The sequence below is a fragment of the Styela clava genome, chromosome 4 (assembly GCF_964204865.1).
Source record: "Styela clava chromosome 4, kaStyClav1.hap1.2, whole genome shotgun sequence".
Lineage (NCBI taxonomy): Eukaryota > Metazoa > Chordata > Ascidiacea > Stolidobranchia > Styelidae > Styela > Styela clava.
The window spans coordinates 11,062,376-11,079,860 of NC_135253.1; the positions used below are offsets into that span (position 1 = coordinate 11,062,376).

The 17,485-nt window shown below is 34.9% G+C and overlaps 2 protein-coding genes across 2 annotated transcripts; both read right to left on the reverse strand.

Annotated features, from left to right (window-relative positions):
• Positions 1-8: 8 nt before the first annotated feature.
• LOC120326994 (claudin-4-like) lies at positions 9-2,428 on the reverse strand. Its single transcript, XM_039393358.2, has 4 exons — positions 2,168-2,428; positions 1,906-2,070; positions 886-1,038; positions 9-314 (listed from the first exon to the last, which is right to left on the reverse strand). Exons 1-4 carry the CDS (start codon positions 2,382-2,384, stop codon positions 184-186), a joined length of 666 nt encoding a protein of 221 aa, XP_039249292.2. The 5' UTR covers positions 2,385-2,428; the 3' UTR covers positions 9-183.
• A 7,395-nt stretch (positions 2,429-9,823) lies between these two features.
• LOC120326496 (uncharacterized) lies at positions 9,824-13,322 on the reverse strand. Its single transcript, XM_039392805.2, has 2 exons — positions 13,116-13,322; positions 9,824-12,176 (listed from the first exon to the last, which is right to left on the reverse strand). The coding sequence occupies exons 1-2, from the start codon at positions 13,263-13,265 to the stop codon at positions 11,958-11,960; spliced, it is 369 nt and encodes a 122-aa protein (XP_039248739.2). The 5' UTR covers positions 13,266-13,322; the 3' UTR covers positions 9,824-11,957.
• Positions 13,323-17,485: the final 4,163 nt, after the last annotated feature.

A 17,485-nucleotide genomic window follows, 5' to 3' on the forward strand; every position in this document is an offset into this window, starting at 1 on the left:
CACTCTAATAATTTTGATTTTTTCATTTATTGAATTTTGTTATTTTTTCAAAAACATCAACATCTATTTTTAATTGCGTTATAGTGAAATCCGGATCAATACAATAATATTTTAACAAATCCTTGATTTAATACCAATACCACAAAATCAATTATAGCCAATCTAGTTTTGAATTTTGAGCTATTATACGTATTCTACTGCACTTGGAGTTCTATGTGGTTTCATTTCTTTCGGTGGTTGGTAATTGTATCTTGTATCTTCTTTTGGTGATGAATTACAGCATCCGTTGTCAGATAAGACTGTGAAGCATAAGCCTGCAAGTTCGAAAATTAGTGAGTTATCGCCGCAGCAGTTACTAAATTTGAATTTTTGAAACGCAACAGCAGAACATGGTGCGCAGCTGTTCCGCATTGAAGCAAATCGTTTTAAATATAACCTACTTGGAGGAAACAAGCCTTGTGTAAAATTCCTTTCCTTTTTTTTCTGTCTGCGGATCAGAACTAAACATAGAAGGTTTCGTCTACACCAGGGGTCGGCAACCTTTTGTCGCTCACGGGCAAAATTAAAGTTGCAAGTCATTGGCGGGCCGCACATATTTTTAGAAAGTTGAAAAACCGAACGGATGGTACTTTTTATAATAAAAATCAAGCAGTGATACATCTCTCAAATAGAATATAGATTTATTTCCTCATTGCATCTCATAAAATTTCATTTGATTATTTTCAGCGCCATTGAACCCATTGCACTTAGCATCAAGTTTTCTGCGTTTTGTGGCCATTTGCTTAATTGTAATTAAATTATAGGCTCATTAAACGAGTAATTGTGAAATATATAAATGAGGTGTGTCTATTAGCCTAATACAAATAATCGATTACAGAATCTTACCCGCTACAATGTTGAGAAACGCTGCTCCAAACGTGATGTAAATTGCCCTATTTATAGTGAACTGAAGTCCAGGCGTTCCCGTGTACTTGTACCAATATCTTTCCATGACAATTGCTCTCGTCCACCAGGCAGCTGCTCCAGCGGGCATAATAGCTGTGTTGATATAAAAACGATTACATTTTAAACTAAATGTGAAATCGTCTACGTTTTAAATTGCAAAGGGTTGCAAACCTGGTTAAGATATATTGCGAAGTGACTTCATAACAAAATTGAAATTGTAAAGGGACTTTATGGACACCTTGTATATATAGGCAACGATTACAGCTGAAAATTCCGATGATACTAAATATGTCACAAATCACTTATGTGCATATTCTTCGATGTGACATATATATATATATTTTGAAATCAGGGACAGTCACGTCAAACTTGTAATTGGGACAACTGTTTGCCGAAGTTCATTCCAGAAAGTGGTCTTACAGACACGCAGTGTGAGATTTTAGATCCAGGTTCGCAGATATTTGGTGAAACACAATTGCGATTATATTCTTAAAGAATGATTGTTGGAAGAGAATTAAAAATTAGCAGAAGCGATAGCAACACGCTGCACAAATTTCAGAGAAAAAATGACTTCTACCGTCCAACAAGTTTATAATCCGACGAAACGTTGTGGATAAATTACAAGAATAATAAACACTTCGGAAGGTATGTTGTGAACTTGTGGTAACTTCCAATGAATATGACCGAGTTTGCCGTATCGGATTGATTCTTTTACTGTTCATATTGTGTACAACACAAGCAATACAAAAACAATTTTCATATAATTTTTATAATCTATAATTTAATATATTTATAATGGCATTTTTTTACAACTTTTTTTTAACAAGTGAGTACATTTATTAGCTTAATCTTCCCCGACATTTAAAAACGGGCATCATCTTTCGGGTGTAAAATCTAGTTAGTTAGTACCTGATTGGATACAATAATTCGATTAATGTTTACACGCTATATTAATTTTACCTGCTATTATAAAAATCCAACCAGTGATTGTTCGATATTTTCTTTTATTCTCATCAGTCATGTTGCTGATATTAGAGCAATCACTACTTAAACCTCCGATCAAAAGTCCAGCGGCTGTGAGTATAACAGCTATTATTTCTGAAGCTCGTGAAAGCTGTGTTCGAGCTGAAAACACACAAAGAGTTTACAGAAAACCTGCGATAACATATTAATTTTCAAAATTGCCGATCAACCTACACTTATAAGTGAAAGAAACAATTACCTGGAATATCGAGATCCAATGGGGTTTCTGACAAGTTTGGGTCACATATCCATTCACCAGCTGCCGTAATAGTACATCCTTTATACAATCCATAACAAATATCGTAAGGTTGTACATTGAGATCGGCGCTAGTTTTCTTCCAACACGGATCTACTTGAGCCCACAAAAATCCTGCACAACCCATAAATGCGCATAGTAAACCTACTTCTTGAAACATAGCGAGTATATAATCTGAACAATTCTAAGAAAGAATTTAGTTTCAAATTCTTATATTTACTCGATGCTATTTTCATTTATAGCAATACACAATATACAGTTAGATACGCATTTAATATGACTCGCATAAAATAAAGTTCGATAATTCTGGATCAGGAACTCCGAGGTCACAAGCGTAGTGAAACATTATCGAATTGAAGGCAAGTCAGTCAAAATATTTTTTGTGACTGGCTGAGAAATGTTAAGCTTTTTCAAGCGATCTATATTAATTATACCTTAATGTTGAATTCGTATTTCAAAATCACCTTACCAATAAAGGATGCCATGATAATTTCGAACAAATTACAACTATTGTCTCCCAATGAAACAGCATAAGATTCTAACCAGGTCTCTAATATTCACCTGAGAGATTTGTCTGACTTCGTAACGAAGAAGAAAGAAAATTCGAATATGTTCTACATCGCCCTTACCAAATGAAGTTTTATCATCACCTAGTGACTTTACGAATGCATTTTCACGAGTTTGAACATTTGAATGCACAGAAAGCGCAGTTCCATTTTTTCCTGCGGGATTACTTGTTCTGTTAAAATAAAGTAGTATTTGACACGAAATGTAGGCTGCAGATATATGGATCGTTTTGCTAATTTGTTATTGTTGGCGTAGGAAAAATCTTCATTCATGTTTCTTTGCGACTAATAAACCATTCGATTTTAAATTTTCAGTAAGTGAAGATTGTTGAAATCACTAGAAGGCTGTTACGTTTATTTTTTTCAACTTGTACAATGGGCCCAGATATTGCAACATACATTTCGTTGATTTTATTCCGTCACGCTTGACAGCCTCCGTCATTATTGTCCGCCGATCCATCCGTTCTGTGAAATAACATCCCACCAAACTGTTTCCCTGACAATATTGCTATGAATTGTTTCTTTTTAATGCAAATGGCGATAAACATTCAAAGATTTATTATATTGACTGCCTTGGTGAAGATATACAGAACCTAAGATAAGGCTATAAATCATTATTAAAAAGTGTTTTAATGCGTATACGTACAGAAGGTGGGATAAATCTTAGGAGTAGAAAATGCCTGCCATTTGAAATTTACAATTATGTACAAAATAGTGGTTTTAAGCACAATATATTGTAGCGAATGTGCATTGTGTAACTATGAATTATAATGTATTTAACCCTTTCATTTTAATAGTGTGTTCCATTTCCCACAATAGGTCATTTTATTGTAGCAACACTGAATACTGATTACATGTACTGCCTTTCTCGTATCAACCAATTTGATGACGTATCGTTCCGACTTGCCGAGAGGGCTGCATAATATTGTGTTCAGATTCACTTCTGTTTTACTGCGTTAAGCAAAATATAGGGAGAAAGAGAGAGATGTTGGGGATAAAGACTATCGCCCTATATATTTAAGTTCTATTCCCGCGTCGTTGTTTTGACACGCGTTATGGAATGTGACTCCAATCTGGATTCCTTTAGACGATAATAAGCACACAGTGTTGATGATAATCGTTGTTGTATATTATAGAAAGATGCACAATCCAAAATTCCAAAACGGATAAAATTGAAACACACTTAACTCTTAACACAGTAAATCAGGAGTTAACCAAAACATATCACACTTAACGCAGTAAAACAGAAGTGAATCTAAACACAATATTATGCAGCCCTCTCGGCAAGCCGGAACGATACGTCATCAAATTGGTCGAAAAGAGACAGGCAGTACATGTAATCAGTATTCAGTGTTGCTACAATAAAATGACCTATTGTGGGAAATGGAACACACTATTAAAAAGAAAGAGTTAAATACATTATAATTCATAGTTACACAATGCACATTCGCTACAATATCATTAATGCTTCCGGCCGATTCAAACAACTTCAATTCGAACGGGTTTTACAATAACTTAATTTTTCACAACATCCTTGAATACTGCTAACAACTGGTTTTTCATACAACTTTTCAATTGAAATTAAAAGCTTGAGATAGGATTTTCTCATTTACCCCCGGGGAAAAGAAAGCCGATAAGACAGTGTAATCACGACATTTCGCCTGATTTCACGTCGGGTATGAGATCAGTCAGGATAACATTTACAGGGTGGCTCAAAATTGTGGTGTCTCATTCGTCCCGCGTGCCCCAATTGTCTCACGTGACCCACTCGTAGCACATGCCCTACTTGTCCTCTTGTTTGCATTACATATTTATTATTGAAGTGCTTTCGTTTCGAGGCTAATTTTGAAGAAATTTCGCATGCGCGGGAATTTTCGTCAGCATTTAGTTTTATCATAAATCATGCTTTGACTATAGATGAACGCTTCCTTCGACTTTGATTCTGGATTTGGCCTAACAATCGCAGGAAATGGTTACAAAGACCCTGCCATGTGTATCGAAAAAGACGATAGAACGTACGAGTAATCGTACGTAGTTGGTTTGCTTTCTTTGCATCAAATAAATTTAAGACCTTGGTGATTGGCGTTGATAAGATAATATTATTTTATCATCGTAAACAATACAAATGAAACCTATTCTTTAACGCTATATAAATGAAATGTTTTGTCTTTGCCAATTTGTATATTTATGGCTTGAAAAATACAGAAATCGGCGGTTACCAATCTTTGACCACCTTGTTACATGCATATCGCCTCCTGCGTGCATAAGGGTGGCATAGAATACCTATTCTCTCATAAATATACACATTTTTATCAATATAATCGGAGATTTTTGTTATCGACCAATTTAAAATTTGTCCAAATCGAACATTTTTAACAATATTCTTCTGTTGTCTCAGTCGGAGGATATCGATATTTAGGCACACTGGCGTAATTCATTAAATTCCAATTTCATAAACTTTCAAGATCAAAACAATAATAAATAGTATAAATATCTAGTTAAAATATATTTCGACCGTTGTACGTAGTTAAAACAGTAGTCGGCAACCATCTGAAAGCAGTTTCATATCATACCGTTAGTTAGAGGTAATATGACCATCATATTTGCTCATCTTACATTTGAACACGGTATGATGAAATGTTAAGTTTACGCAATATAATGGTCAACGAAGTAAAATTATCATTAATCAACATCGAACATTAGAATTCGCTTGCGTTATACAATCGAGTTGGACCTTTTAAGTGAAAAATTGTTTTCGAAGGGCGGTCTAACCCGTATACTCATCAACGACGTGTGTATTACCTGATAAAAGACTCGGCCTGAGATAGCAATGCTGTCCTAACATTTCTATATCGGAATAATAATAAGTTAGGTATAAGTTTATTTCGACTCCATAATCAGCAAAACAATAAAATGAATGCTAAAAATAAATAAATAAAAACTGATTATGAAATCAGGAGAGCGAACAAAACCTTAGATAAGGTTTAAAACGTACAGAATGTATATAAGATGGAAGGTTTTGCCAAGAAGATGTGGTACGTGTTCACTCACCTAAAATAATTGAAATATTTCACACACGCTCACACGCACCCACACACACAACCATATAGAAGTTATTAAGTAAAGGGAACATGAAAAATTACATACTGGTAGTTAATAAAAAATAAATAAATAAAAATTACTTGCCACACCATATTAATAAATTTATCATGATTGCCACTGCCAAATTGATCAATTTTATAAATGGGAGTGAACAGTAAAGATAAACTTTTATAAAAAAATATATTGTCAAGCTGATTATAGATGGAGTCAAATGCCAAAATGCCCAACCAAAGTTGCCAGAATTGGGTGCATGAAGAGGTGGGCTAGACCACTTCATTGCCCAAACTAGAGCCTATTATTGCCAAATTGTAGTCCAGATTGCAATAAGTATTTAAATCTATCAGTAACTTTATAAGTATGAGTAATTATAATTAATTAAGGTAGAAAGACAGGGTATAGGAATATGTTGGTTGCTAAGGTTATAAGGTGTTTTTTTTTCATTCTTAGATATTGACTTCTGCAAGGATAAAGGAATTAGGAATAAAGGAATTAGTATTGTTATTTCACAGGATCATTTCTTCATTTAATTATTATGGCGTAATAGGTTCAAGTTTATCGTGGATGAGACATCAGCCTGCGAATTTTGTTGTTGTAGACACCATTTATATTCAATAAACTAGCCATTGTATTGATCATCACAGAACGACTTGAAAAACAGAAAACAAATCTGCGAGTAGGATATTCAAGGGTTACATATTTGGAAACAGCACTACCCTACACTTTTGTTTAGAATTAATTATTATTTCGAGTAGATATTGATTATTAGTTATCTATCTATAAAACGCTAGTTCAAAGACCAGAGTTGAAATATGGTTGGGACACAGGGTGAATTCCTCGCAAACCATGCAGAAACTCTCAAACCACACTGACCATTCGTATGTTGGCCTTCACATCAACTTCACAGCAGAACCTCAACCTAGGATAAAATTTTGTATACACACAAAACAAATCATAGAATACCACAACAAATTAAAATGAAGGGGAGAATCCAATATATCTCCACTGGTCGCCTAATTACAATAATAGGTACAGGAGCTAAACTATACGGTCTACAACCCTCATAAGGTATCACACCACCCATATAGAAACAAAGATCATGCATGTGTAATGTCAAAAATCCAACGTTAAGCAAAAAGGGAACATGCGCATGCAGATGTCAGAGTGTAAACAGCCATTTGAAAAATAAATAAATAAAATAATTTGCTACAGAACCCGACACACCAACAATAGATGTAGAACAGGTGGAGAGAGATTAACTGCCGGCTCAACAACAATCAGCAGCTGCAGGAGCAATAGCAATATTGTAGCTGTTTAATATTTTCATGAAAATAAGTATGTGCAAGTGAAGAGTGTCCCAACTTTCTATCATGGTCATTCATGAAGGTTCAATATTTTTTGTGTCCGAGCTATCAAAACGTTGTAGCTAATTTCATACGAAAGAGTATATATATCGGTGTGGTTATGGGAAAATAACTTTTAATATTTGGATACCAAGTACGACTTAACTTGTTTCTGAAATGATTTTTTGGATTTTAATGACTTCAAATTCAAGGGGAGAGAGTTCCATAGCTTAGGTCCATTATAGCATAGGGCATGCTGACTCACAGATTTACTCATAAACGGTATAAATAAATTGGAATTACTTCTTCGATTGGAGGTGGTTTTGGTTAGTATGTCGTCAAAGCAGTTTGACAATGAGTTGTCATGAAAATCATAAACTAATGATAATACTTCAAATTTCATTATGTCTTCAACCTTGAGTATATTTAGCGATTTATAGAAATGATTTACGCTTTCACGTTTACTTTTCCTAAAGACAATTCTTAAAAAATTATTACAAATGCTTTGCAATTTCGAGACAAGTGTTTTATTACCATGGAGCCAGACTGAGCTACAATATCGGATATGACTTAGTAGTAGAGATTGAAACATTGCTAGTAAAGCTGATTGATTAACGCACTGGGATACTTTAGCAGCAACTGCCAAGTTCCTTTTTGTTTTACCAATAACATGCAACATTTGTGATTTCCATGATAGATTTTCATCAAAGATAACTCCTAGAAATTTTATTTCTTTCACTCTTTCAATTTCATTGTCATTGAGCAGTAGTGGTTTTGAACAACTCACACTTTTATGCTTGCTTGGGTGGAATAATACAAATTTAGTTTTGTTAGCATTAAGAGATAATTTGTTAACCAACATCCAGCTATGAATGTTGGTTAGTTCTTGGTTTGCAACTGTGAGTAGATCTTCAAGGTTTTTCCCATGAAGAATCAAGTCAGTGTCATCAGCAAACATGATCGACTCAGAGGATTTCAGACACCTGGACATGTCATTAATGTAAGCTAGAAAAAATAATGGGCCAAGTAAAGATCCTTGTGGAACTCCGTGCTTCATGACACAAATATTTGTAGAGAATGAGTTGTCATATTGCACAATTTGTTTCCTGTCTTGCAGGTAGCTCCTGATCCAATTGAATGGGACGCCTCTAATTCCATAGTGATAGAGCTTACTTAAAAGAATGGAATGGTCAATGGTGTCGAAAGCTTTTGAAATATCAAGAAATATTCCAATTGCATGTTGTTTGCTTTCAAAGGCCTTGGTCAGTTTGTGTACCAAAACATTAGCAGCCATAGCAGTGGAGTGATGCTTGCGGAAACCAAATTGATGAGAGTGGAAAACATTGTTAGTTTCAAAGAAGTTTGACATTCTACTATACATTATTTTCTCAAGAATCTTAGAAAATGATGGTAAAAGACTAATAGGTCTATAATTTCCAAGATCTGAAACACTACCCTTTTTAAATAGAGGAAGAACTTTAGATGTCTTGAAGCTTTCAATGAATAACCCACTAGATAGTGAAAGATTAAATATATATGTCAGGATGTCAATGATATGTTCTGGAACGTGTTTCAATACTTTGAATGGAATACCATCAATTCCAAAACTTGACTTGGGCTTCATTTCGCGTATAATATTTTTTATTTCTAATGATGTAGTTGCCCTTAAAAACATGGATGGGGATTCTTGCTTTCCAAGATATGAAATGTAATTTTTGTCACAGCCAGCTGGTTGTGGCATACAGTCGAGCAGGGTTTGTGCCACTTGGGAAAAGTGTTCATTAAATTTATTTGCAATTTGTGTATTACTGCAATCGAGTCCAATCAAAGGACAAGAACCTGTTTTATTTTTACCAATAAGTTCATTAATTGTTTTCCATACTGCCTTGATGTTACCTTTGTGAGAGGCAAATTTAGATTTGTAATAATTTGATTTCATTTTGTAGAGCAATCGAGTATAAAGGTTCCTGCATTCATTGAACTGTAATTTGTGCTCGTCATTTATGTTTTTATTGTTTATTAATTTCTTATAAAGTTTTTGTTTGACTTTGTTTAGTTTACGTAACTCAGTATCATACCAAGGTTTGTTTGATCTGTTTGTTTGTTTTTTGTAAGGAAAAGATTGAGAGTAAGCAGTAGAGAATTTTTCAAAAAATTTTTCAAAGCAAGTGTTGGGATCCTGGATGCTGCTGAAGTCATCAATATCAATAGAATTCAGATCGTTCATAAAAGTATTCAAGTTGGACGAAGTAAACTGGCGGTAAAGCGTTTCAATTCTGTTCTGAATTAACAACATCTACGAAAGATTCTGAATTGCAGAATTAAATTCCACATGACGAATTTTTCTGACGTACTTCCTCGGTACTTTTTACAAATTTTTCGCGATTTTTATAATCATCCAGATTGAACTTTATACTCGATATCAAATAGTTCAACAATGCCTGAGTCAAAAAATAAACAATTCATCATTGAATGACATTGTTTAATGCTTGTTTCTATTTGGAATGGCCTTATTAAGTAATAATCAGGCGTCAGTTTAGCTGTGAAACCGTCCTGCATTGGACCTGTCAAAGATAAGTACAATGTTCAAGTGCATGTATTCATTTTAAAATTTCTTTGATTATGTGCGTAATAAATCACTACAGAATCTGGGGTGTCTCAAAATGTTGTGTGACACTCGTCCCATTGGGTCACATGGGACGAGTTGGACAAGACATTTTTTAGACACCCTGATATGACTGTCCTAGTCATGTTGGAGACAGAATGGCAGCGAAGTCGATTGCTCAACATTTTGAAAGCAAATTCAGAAAGAGACTAATGGTGGTTTGACTACAACAACAAGGCACTGACAACAACATCTATCCAGAAAAATGCACAGTGAATTTAAAAACATGAAGAAATTATACTTTATTTATATACAAGTTTTAACTTGGAATAAAAAACAGCACACAAATCAAAAGACATACTGAATAGTAAAGACTTCAACAGACTCAAGCATGAACTAAATACGCCTGTGGTTCTAAAGAATCATACATTTACCAAGATGTGGAATATCCAAGTCTCCAGGATCCAGTAAGAAAGGAGCTCTGACTTACCAGATTAATATGTAATAGTGATGACATATTTTTACTACTAATCAAGGTACCGGTACGGATTGGGCAGAGCCATCTTTGAGGGACTGACAATGAACAGAACAAGGCAACATCACATGAAGAGAATAAACAGGTCATCACTTCAGTGACAGGATGATAATCACAATCACAACACGACAGATTCAAAAATTTCAAATTATGGATACGTGTGTACAAATGTAGGTGGTCGATATAGGTTTATTATGGTGAGATTTTCAAGTCTGATGCAGACTCACAAAAACATTTTAGCTAAATTATCCAATATAAACCAAAAGCCAATTTCACAAAGTTTAAGCAATGCACGGAAAGTAATTTTGACTTGGATGATGATATTGTGATACCAATAGAAAAAATACACTGGCTCATGCCTAATTTGCGTAAGCAGAAATATCATAGTAATAAAAATATAGCCATGGGGTGATTAAGAATTCAGAGTCAACATTAGAAAATTTAACAAAAAAATGTTTGGGACCAATGGAGCACCCTGTGAAAGAGCAGGATCTATGCAACAATTTTCATGTTCTTGTTGATAATTAGTATACACTGCTATCGATAACATTCACAAATTTAACAGGATTTCAACGCATTGTTCCATAAGGTCCAGGTAAGACATTAGAATAAAAAATAGGCATCAAAATAAACATCCACAATTAGGAATTAAAATACTTGGTCATGCCTCAGGTACATATTCGAAGCTTCTTTTACACAGCAGTAGAGGAAAAAACACACTTCAGAGGAAAAAACACAGTATATGAAGTAAACATTCATAAAAAAGACATATTGTGCAGAAATTGTGCATTAGAATTAAATAAAGTTAATTTTTGCAATTATAATGTAAAATAAAACAATATAAAATCTTATTGTATTGGCAGACTTACTCACAGTCCCTGACCTCCAAAACTTCTTCACACAATGAATTACCAAACCATATATAATCAAGCTAACATAGACTACAGTACATATGGCAAAATGTCAATGTAATAATACTGTATACTCAAGAAAAGTGGTACGCTGTCTATGAAGGTGTAGGTATGCCTGAATCAGTGGTTCTCAACCTTAACACACCAGAAAGCCTGTTACAAAGCAGGTATCATTGTAAAACAATTGAAATTACAATGGATAATGTATTATGACTTAGCTTTGCTCTTTGCTTTGGTGAGATTTCAAAATGCTTGTGGTGTGAACATATCCTACTTTGAACTGTAAAAATGAATTCTATGACTGTCTTTCTCTCTAATAACAAACCGACATGTAGTGCTGACACTATTAAACAATTTGAGTAAAATTTTTGCACAACAATTCGGAAGCATATAATGAAGCGTTCGCTAACACACCAATGGCCTATAAAGAGGCGATTCAGCTTTGAAAATCAAAAAAAAATCAAGGGCTTTATCACTCTATAAAACACAAACGAAAAATTTGCAAAAACGAGTATCAAACTATAGACCAGTCGTTGAGAACCACTGTTCTAAACAACTTCCCATAGACAATGTGCATTCATATTTTGAAATGTCATTAATGTGTTGACTGCACATTTTTCTATGTATAATTAGCAGGTATTCAAAATGTTAAAAAAGCCTAGTAAAACTAGCTGCTATTGTATAGTGCACGCTTGAGAAGATTCACTGCTGTTTGCACCAACTTTCGCAAAACAAATTGCTTGCATCCACCTTTGCTCAGTTTGTTCATCGGGTGCTTGAATAATATAATCCCTTTTACTTTTCGGAGGCCTCAAACGAAATACATAACTCATATCATTGATGTGTGCTTCCTCTATCACTGTACTTTGCAACGGAATATTTTTAAATGGTCCCTGAAAATGGAATACATGAAAAGTAAAATTACACTGGAATGAATGATGAAGCAGATGGAATAATACTTGTACTAAACACAAATTCAAAGACCTCCAGGTCCAAATAGGTGATATTCAACAGCATATAGCCGTATTCATACAAGGCCAAATTTGCTATGATCATTTCCTAATCTTAATTTTAGACCTTGCAGATAATGGAGGATCCAAATCACATCACATACCATTTTTTCATTTTTTTCTACCACAGGCTAGTGGTATAAATGGTGAAGATGAATAATTCAATGACCCACAAACTTCCTACATCATGAGCTTAAACCAGAAAATTATTATTAACAAGTCATTTTGAGGGATAAAAGTTCAACCAGAAGTGGTTAATTTTATTCTGTGTGAAACCAGAATTGAAACTGCAAATGCATTTTACTAAACTACATAGTTGTAAATTGTAATACCAGTAAAACTACAATAACAAGCAATGGTCGCCAATATATATCTTGAGAAAAGAAAAATTATTATCAAATAATATTATATTTTAGAAAGAAGTTGTTTAAATATATTGGGTATAACTGTAAAATAAAACACCATAATTCTGGACAAGCGATCACATTGACTTCTATGCATACAATGTATACCATACTGAAATGTATCACAAATCGTTTTGAAGTGTCCAGAAAATTTACTGAAAATTCAAAGTGATCACTTAATATTATGAACTGCATCAATTCAGTTTTCTACTGTGAATGAAATTTACAAAAACTCTGTGAGGTATCAAATTTTTGCTGGATGAAATTGTTACCATATGATTCTTTACAGATCTTACATTTAGAATTTGCAGATACATTGTAGAACGACATATAGAAATCCGTATATATGCATTTAAAAACAACATTATGGACTTACCTCTTTCCATACCTCTATAGTCTATACCGTATGCAAACTTACATTTTCTGATTTTCCATAACATAAATTTGAAGAACGTAGTGTGAACCAAGTTCTCTTCCATTTCTTTGTCAGTCTACACCTCTTCATCAACCAACCAGATAGTGCAATCTCAACTTCTGCATCATGATTTTGTGTATCATGATTAGACATTATATAAGATCACAACACTAATGTAACAGTGGGTCTGCAGTTGTGTAAAAATGTAGAAAATAGGTTATGAAAATACTCAAATTAGAATTTTATTTTGATGTTGTACTTGTACATAAGGATGTTCAAACAATTTAAATCGGAAAAAATCTCAATTCACCAATTTGAATTGAAATAATCTTGGGACTGCTTTTTTAACAATTCAAAGTTCTCTTTCAGTCTTTCAAGAACACAAACTAAAATGGTTTTGTTCTTGTAAAATATGACCCTTGTAGGAGCCAAACGATGAGAAGTTTTATGGTGCAGGATTTAGTACGGTAAGCCTGTGGGGGAGGTGGACAACAACCTACACAGACAACTCGCATACCTCATACTGGTACAGTCATAAACATGGAATAAATTAGAATTACCAGTATTATACTACAATCAGGGTCGAAATATTTTGATATATACATATATACATGCTGACATGACCACTACAGGGTCTGGTATAGTTCAATTTGGCACACTATACAGATCGGGTGACATTGTCTCATTTCAGAGAAACTCATTTTACCAATGATCAGACACCTCTCCCTCCTTTGGGAGACGTCTGGACATTGTTGTCCCTCGATATCGGTAAAAATACAGTATAATGAAGTTGTGCAAAATACTACAAAGAAGTGCAATCAAATAACGTCATCATTGAATTTCTCTGAAAAATAATCCGATTTACCAAAGGAAAAAAATTTTATCGTGGCATTCAAGAGTTTTTTGGAAAAAACGGCAATTTTGGTCACATGACGGCCGCGATTAATTTGGAATATTATTGAGACAAGCATGGCGCGATATGATGCTTCTGACGTGGTGCCAGACGCCCCTCGTTTGTGAGACACATAGAGTGTTTGTTATATTGAACAAAATGGAGAAAAATTCTTAGAATTTGGATAGTGTGCCGTACTGTAGTTTAATACCACATGTACTTCTAATTGGCCTGGCCCAACAATTTTTGCATATGTCAATCCTAACCCCCACCTGACTACGTCACCGAAAAATTACGCCATTTGGACGTCACAGTGGTGTAATAAGGCCCACCAAAGTATGCTGATGGTTGTCCAAAACGCGCAGACAATCACCAGAAATCCAGCAAGCTATTTCTCTCGTTTTCTCGTCACAACGATCACCATACAGCCATATGAGAGATATTGCCGGCGTTAGCGAGTTCGTTATCGGCTGCGTCGTAGTGGCGTAATTTTTGGATGGCATAGTCAGGTGAGGGTTTGGAATAATATATGCAAAATATGTTATGCTACGGCCACTAGAAGTACTTGTGGTACTAAACTATACTAGACCCGCACACCTACTCGCTACTCCCAAAGGGTCGCGTGTAGTTTCGTACATAACGTACTTCCAGTAGGCGTAACATAAAATTTCTTAACATGCCAAACCTAACCCTCACCTGACTATGCCATCCAAAAATTACGTCTCTACGGTACGATGTCACAATCACGTCATAGACCTTGCCAAATACTCCTGTACTCGTACGATCGCCCGAAATGGCATCGGCTCCGACGATAAAGAACTGACTAACGTCGGGGATCTCTCTCCTATCGGGATCGTTACGACGAGAAAACTTGAGAAATGGCTGTTCGATTTCTCGTCTGCGCGTCTTGGATGACAGTTTGCATAATTTGAAGGGCTCTGTGACGTCGTAGTGACGTAATTTTTGGATGGTGTGGTCGAGTTGGGGTTAGGATTGACACATGAAAATTTTTTTATGCTAGGCCTACTAGAAGTACGGTATGTTAGGCACGAAACTACATGAGACCCCTCCTAAACCAGGGGTTCCCAAGCTTTTTTCAGGACGACCCCAAATAGGCTACATCTTTCAAGTTTCCAGTGTGACACCAGGTTAATACGGTATAGACTATATTTCATGAAACTTTAGAGCTTGTTTCACTGGACTTTTGAGTTTGGTCATGTGGGGGTACGGTACCCGTACCGGTATTAAGTAAGAAAAGCTAAAACCAAACAGTGATGTCACAATAAGCGCCTACATTTTCTATAGAAATCCTCTATCCTCTCCCCCGGGATAAATATGTAAATCCTATCCTATCCTAGAATAAGCATAGAGCGATGCCTATGGGCCTGTTTTACAGTACCGGTACCGGTAAGCCATGATACCGGTACAAACTGCTAAATTTAACTGGGTTTGTCAAATCTTAGATGTTTTGTACATCCATCCTCTACCCTACCTCAGCGACCCCATGACCTGTTTGCGACTCTACCTACTTATCACTCCGACCCAATTCGGGGTCGCGACCCCTGGTTTGGGAACCCCTGCCTAAATACTATCAGTGAGTGAATGATGACTTCTGCTGAGTAAATCGAACCGAATGCTGTCACCATCATATGAGCATCGTATCGTACCACTGTGAAGTGACTCTCACGGTGACCTTTGTGTGCAACCAAGCGAAAAGTTCAAATATCATATCAGAATCGGAGGCGGGACTAAATTTCCATACGCAATTAGGAAGCGAATGAATATATAAAAATACAAAAATAAAGTTATATACGTTATTTCTGTAAATTGGAACAATAAGTGCGTGCCAGAAAAATGTAAAGTGCGAATCATCAAACAACAGCTTATAAATATGAGTTTTAAACAAAAAAAATGCAGCACGAGTAATTACTTTAAAAGTAAATATAGTAAAACATACACTTTTCAAACATTAGTCACATGTCTTTCCGCCCAAGAGGGGCGAGATTTTATTGATTGATATAAAAAAGATTCATACACTCTACACAATACAATTTGAGTCGATGGGTACAAAATTTTAAAATTATGTGTAATCCATTGCTGAAAAAAGCCTATTTCGCCTATATCGTCATAGGTGAAAAATCGTAAATTTATGCACTTTTCAAACATTACTCACATGTCTTTCCGCCCAAGAGGGGCGAGATTTTATTGATTGATATAAAAAAGATTCATACACTCTACACAATACAATTTGAGTCGATGGGTACAAAATTTTAAAATTATGTGTAATCCATTGCTGAAAAAAGCCTATTTCGCCTATATCGTCATAGGTGAAAAATCGTAAATTTATGCACTTTTCAAACATTACTCACATGTCTTTCCGCCCGAGAGGGGCGAGATTTTATTGATTGATATAAAAAAGATTCATACACTCTACACAATACAATTTGAGTCGATGGGTACAAAATTTTAAAATTATGTGTAATCCATTGCTGAAAAAAGCCTATTTCGCCTATATCGTCATAGGTGAAAAATCGTAAATTTATGCACTTTTCAAACATTACTCACATGTCTTTCCGCCCAAGGGGGGCGAGATTTTATTGATTGATATAAAAAAGATTCATACACTCTACACAATACAATTTGAGTCGATGGGTACAAAATTTTAAAATTATGTGTAATCCATTGCTGAAAAAAGCCTATTTCGCCTATATCGTCATAGGTGAAAAATCGTAAATTTATGCACTTTTCAAACATTACTCACATGTCTTTCCGCCCAAGAGGGGCGAGATTTTATTGATTGATATAAAAAAGATTCATACACTCTACACAATACAATTTGAGTCGATGGGTACAAAATTTTAAAATTATGTGTAATCCATTGCTGAAAAAAGCCTATTTCGCCTATATCGTCATAGGTGAAAAATCGTAAATTTATGCACTTTTCGAACATTACTCACATGTCTTTCCGCCCAAGAGGGGCGAGATTTTATTGATTGATATAAAAAAGATTCATACACTCTACACAATACAATTTGAGTCGATGGGTACAAAATTTTAAAATTATGTGTAATCCATTGCTGAAAAAAGCCTATTTCGCCTATATCGTCATAGGTGAAAAATCGTAAATTTATGCACTTTTCAAACATTACTCACATGTCTTTCCGCCCAAGAGGGGCGAGATTTTATTGATTGATATAAAAAAGATTCATACACTCTACACAATACAATTTGAGTCGATGGGTACAAAATTTTAAAATTATGTGTAATTCATTGCTGAAAAAAGCCTATTTCGCCTATATCGTCATAGGTGAAAAATCGTAAATTTATGCACTTTTCAAACATTACTCACATGTCTTTCCGCCCAAGAGGGGCGAGATTTTATTGATTGATATAAAAAAGATTCATACACTCTACACAATACAATTTGAGTCGATGGGTACAAAATTTTAAAATTATGTGTAATCCATTGCTGAAAAAAGCC

Excerpts from the sequence above, each read along its gene's own strand:
- LOC120326496 (XM_039392805.2), bottom strand. The coding sequence starts at position 13,265 with ATGTCTAATCATGATACACAAAATCATGATGCAGAAGTTGAGATTGCA. Across the intron at positions 12,177-13,115 it reads GTTATGGAAAATCAGAAAAT|GGACCATTTAAAAATATTCC; the intron begins GTAAGTTTGCAT and ends TTCCATTTTCAG.
- LOC120326994 (XM_039393358.2), bottom strand. The coding sequence starts at position 2,384 with ATGTTTCAAGAAGTAGGTTTACTATGCGCATTTATGGGTTGTGCAGGA. Across the intron at positions 2,071-2,167 it reads ATTGGATCTCGATATTCCAG|CTCGAACACAGCTTTCACGA; the intron begins GTAATTGTTTCT and ends GTGTGTTTTCAG. Across the intron at positions 1,039-1,905 it reads TTGGATTTTTATAATAGCAG|CTATTATGCCCGCTGGAGCA; the intron begins GTAAAATTAATA and ends ATATCAACACAG.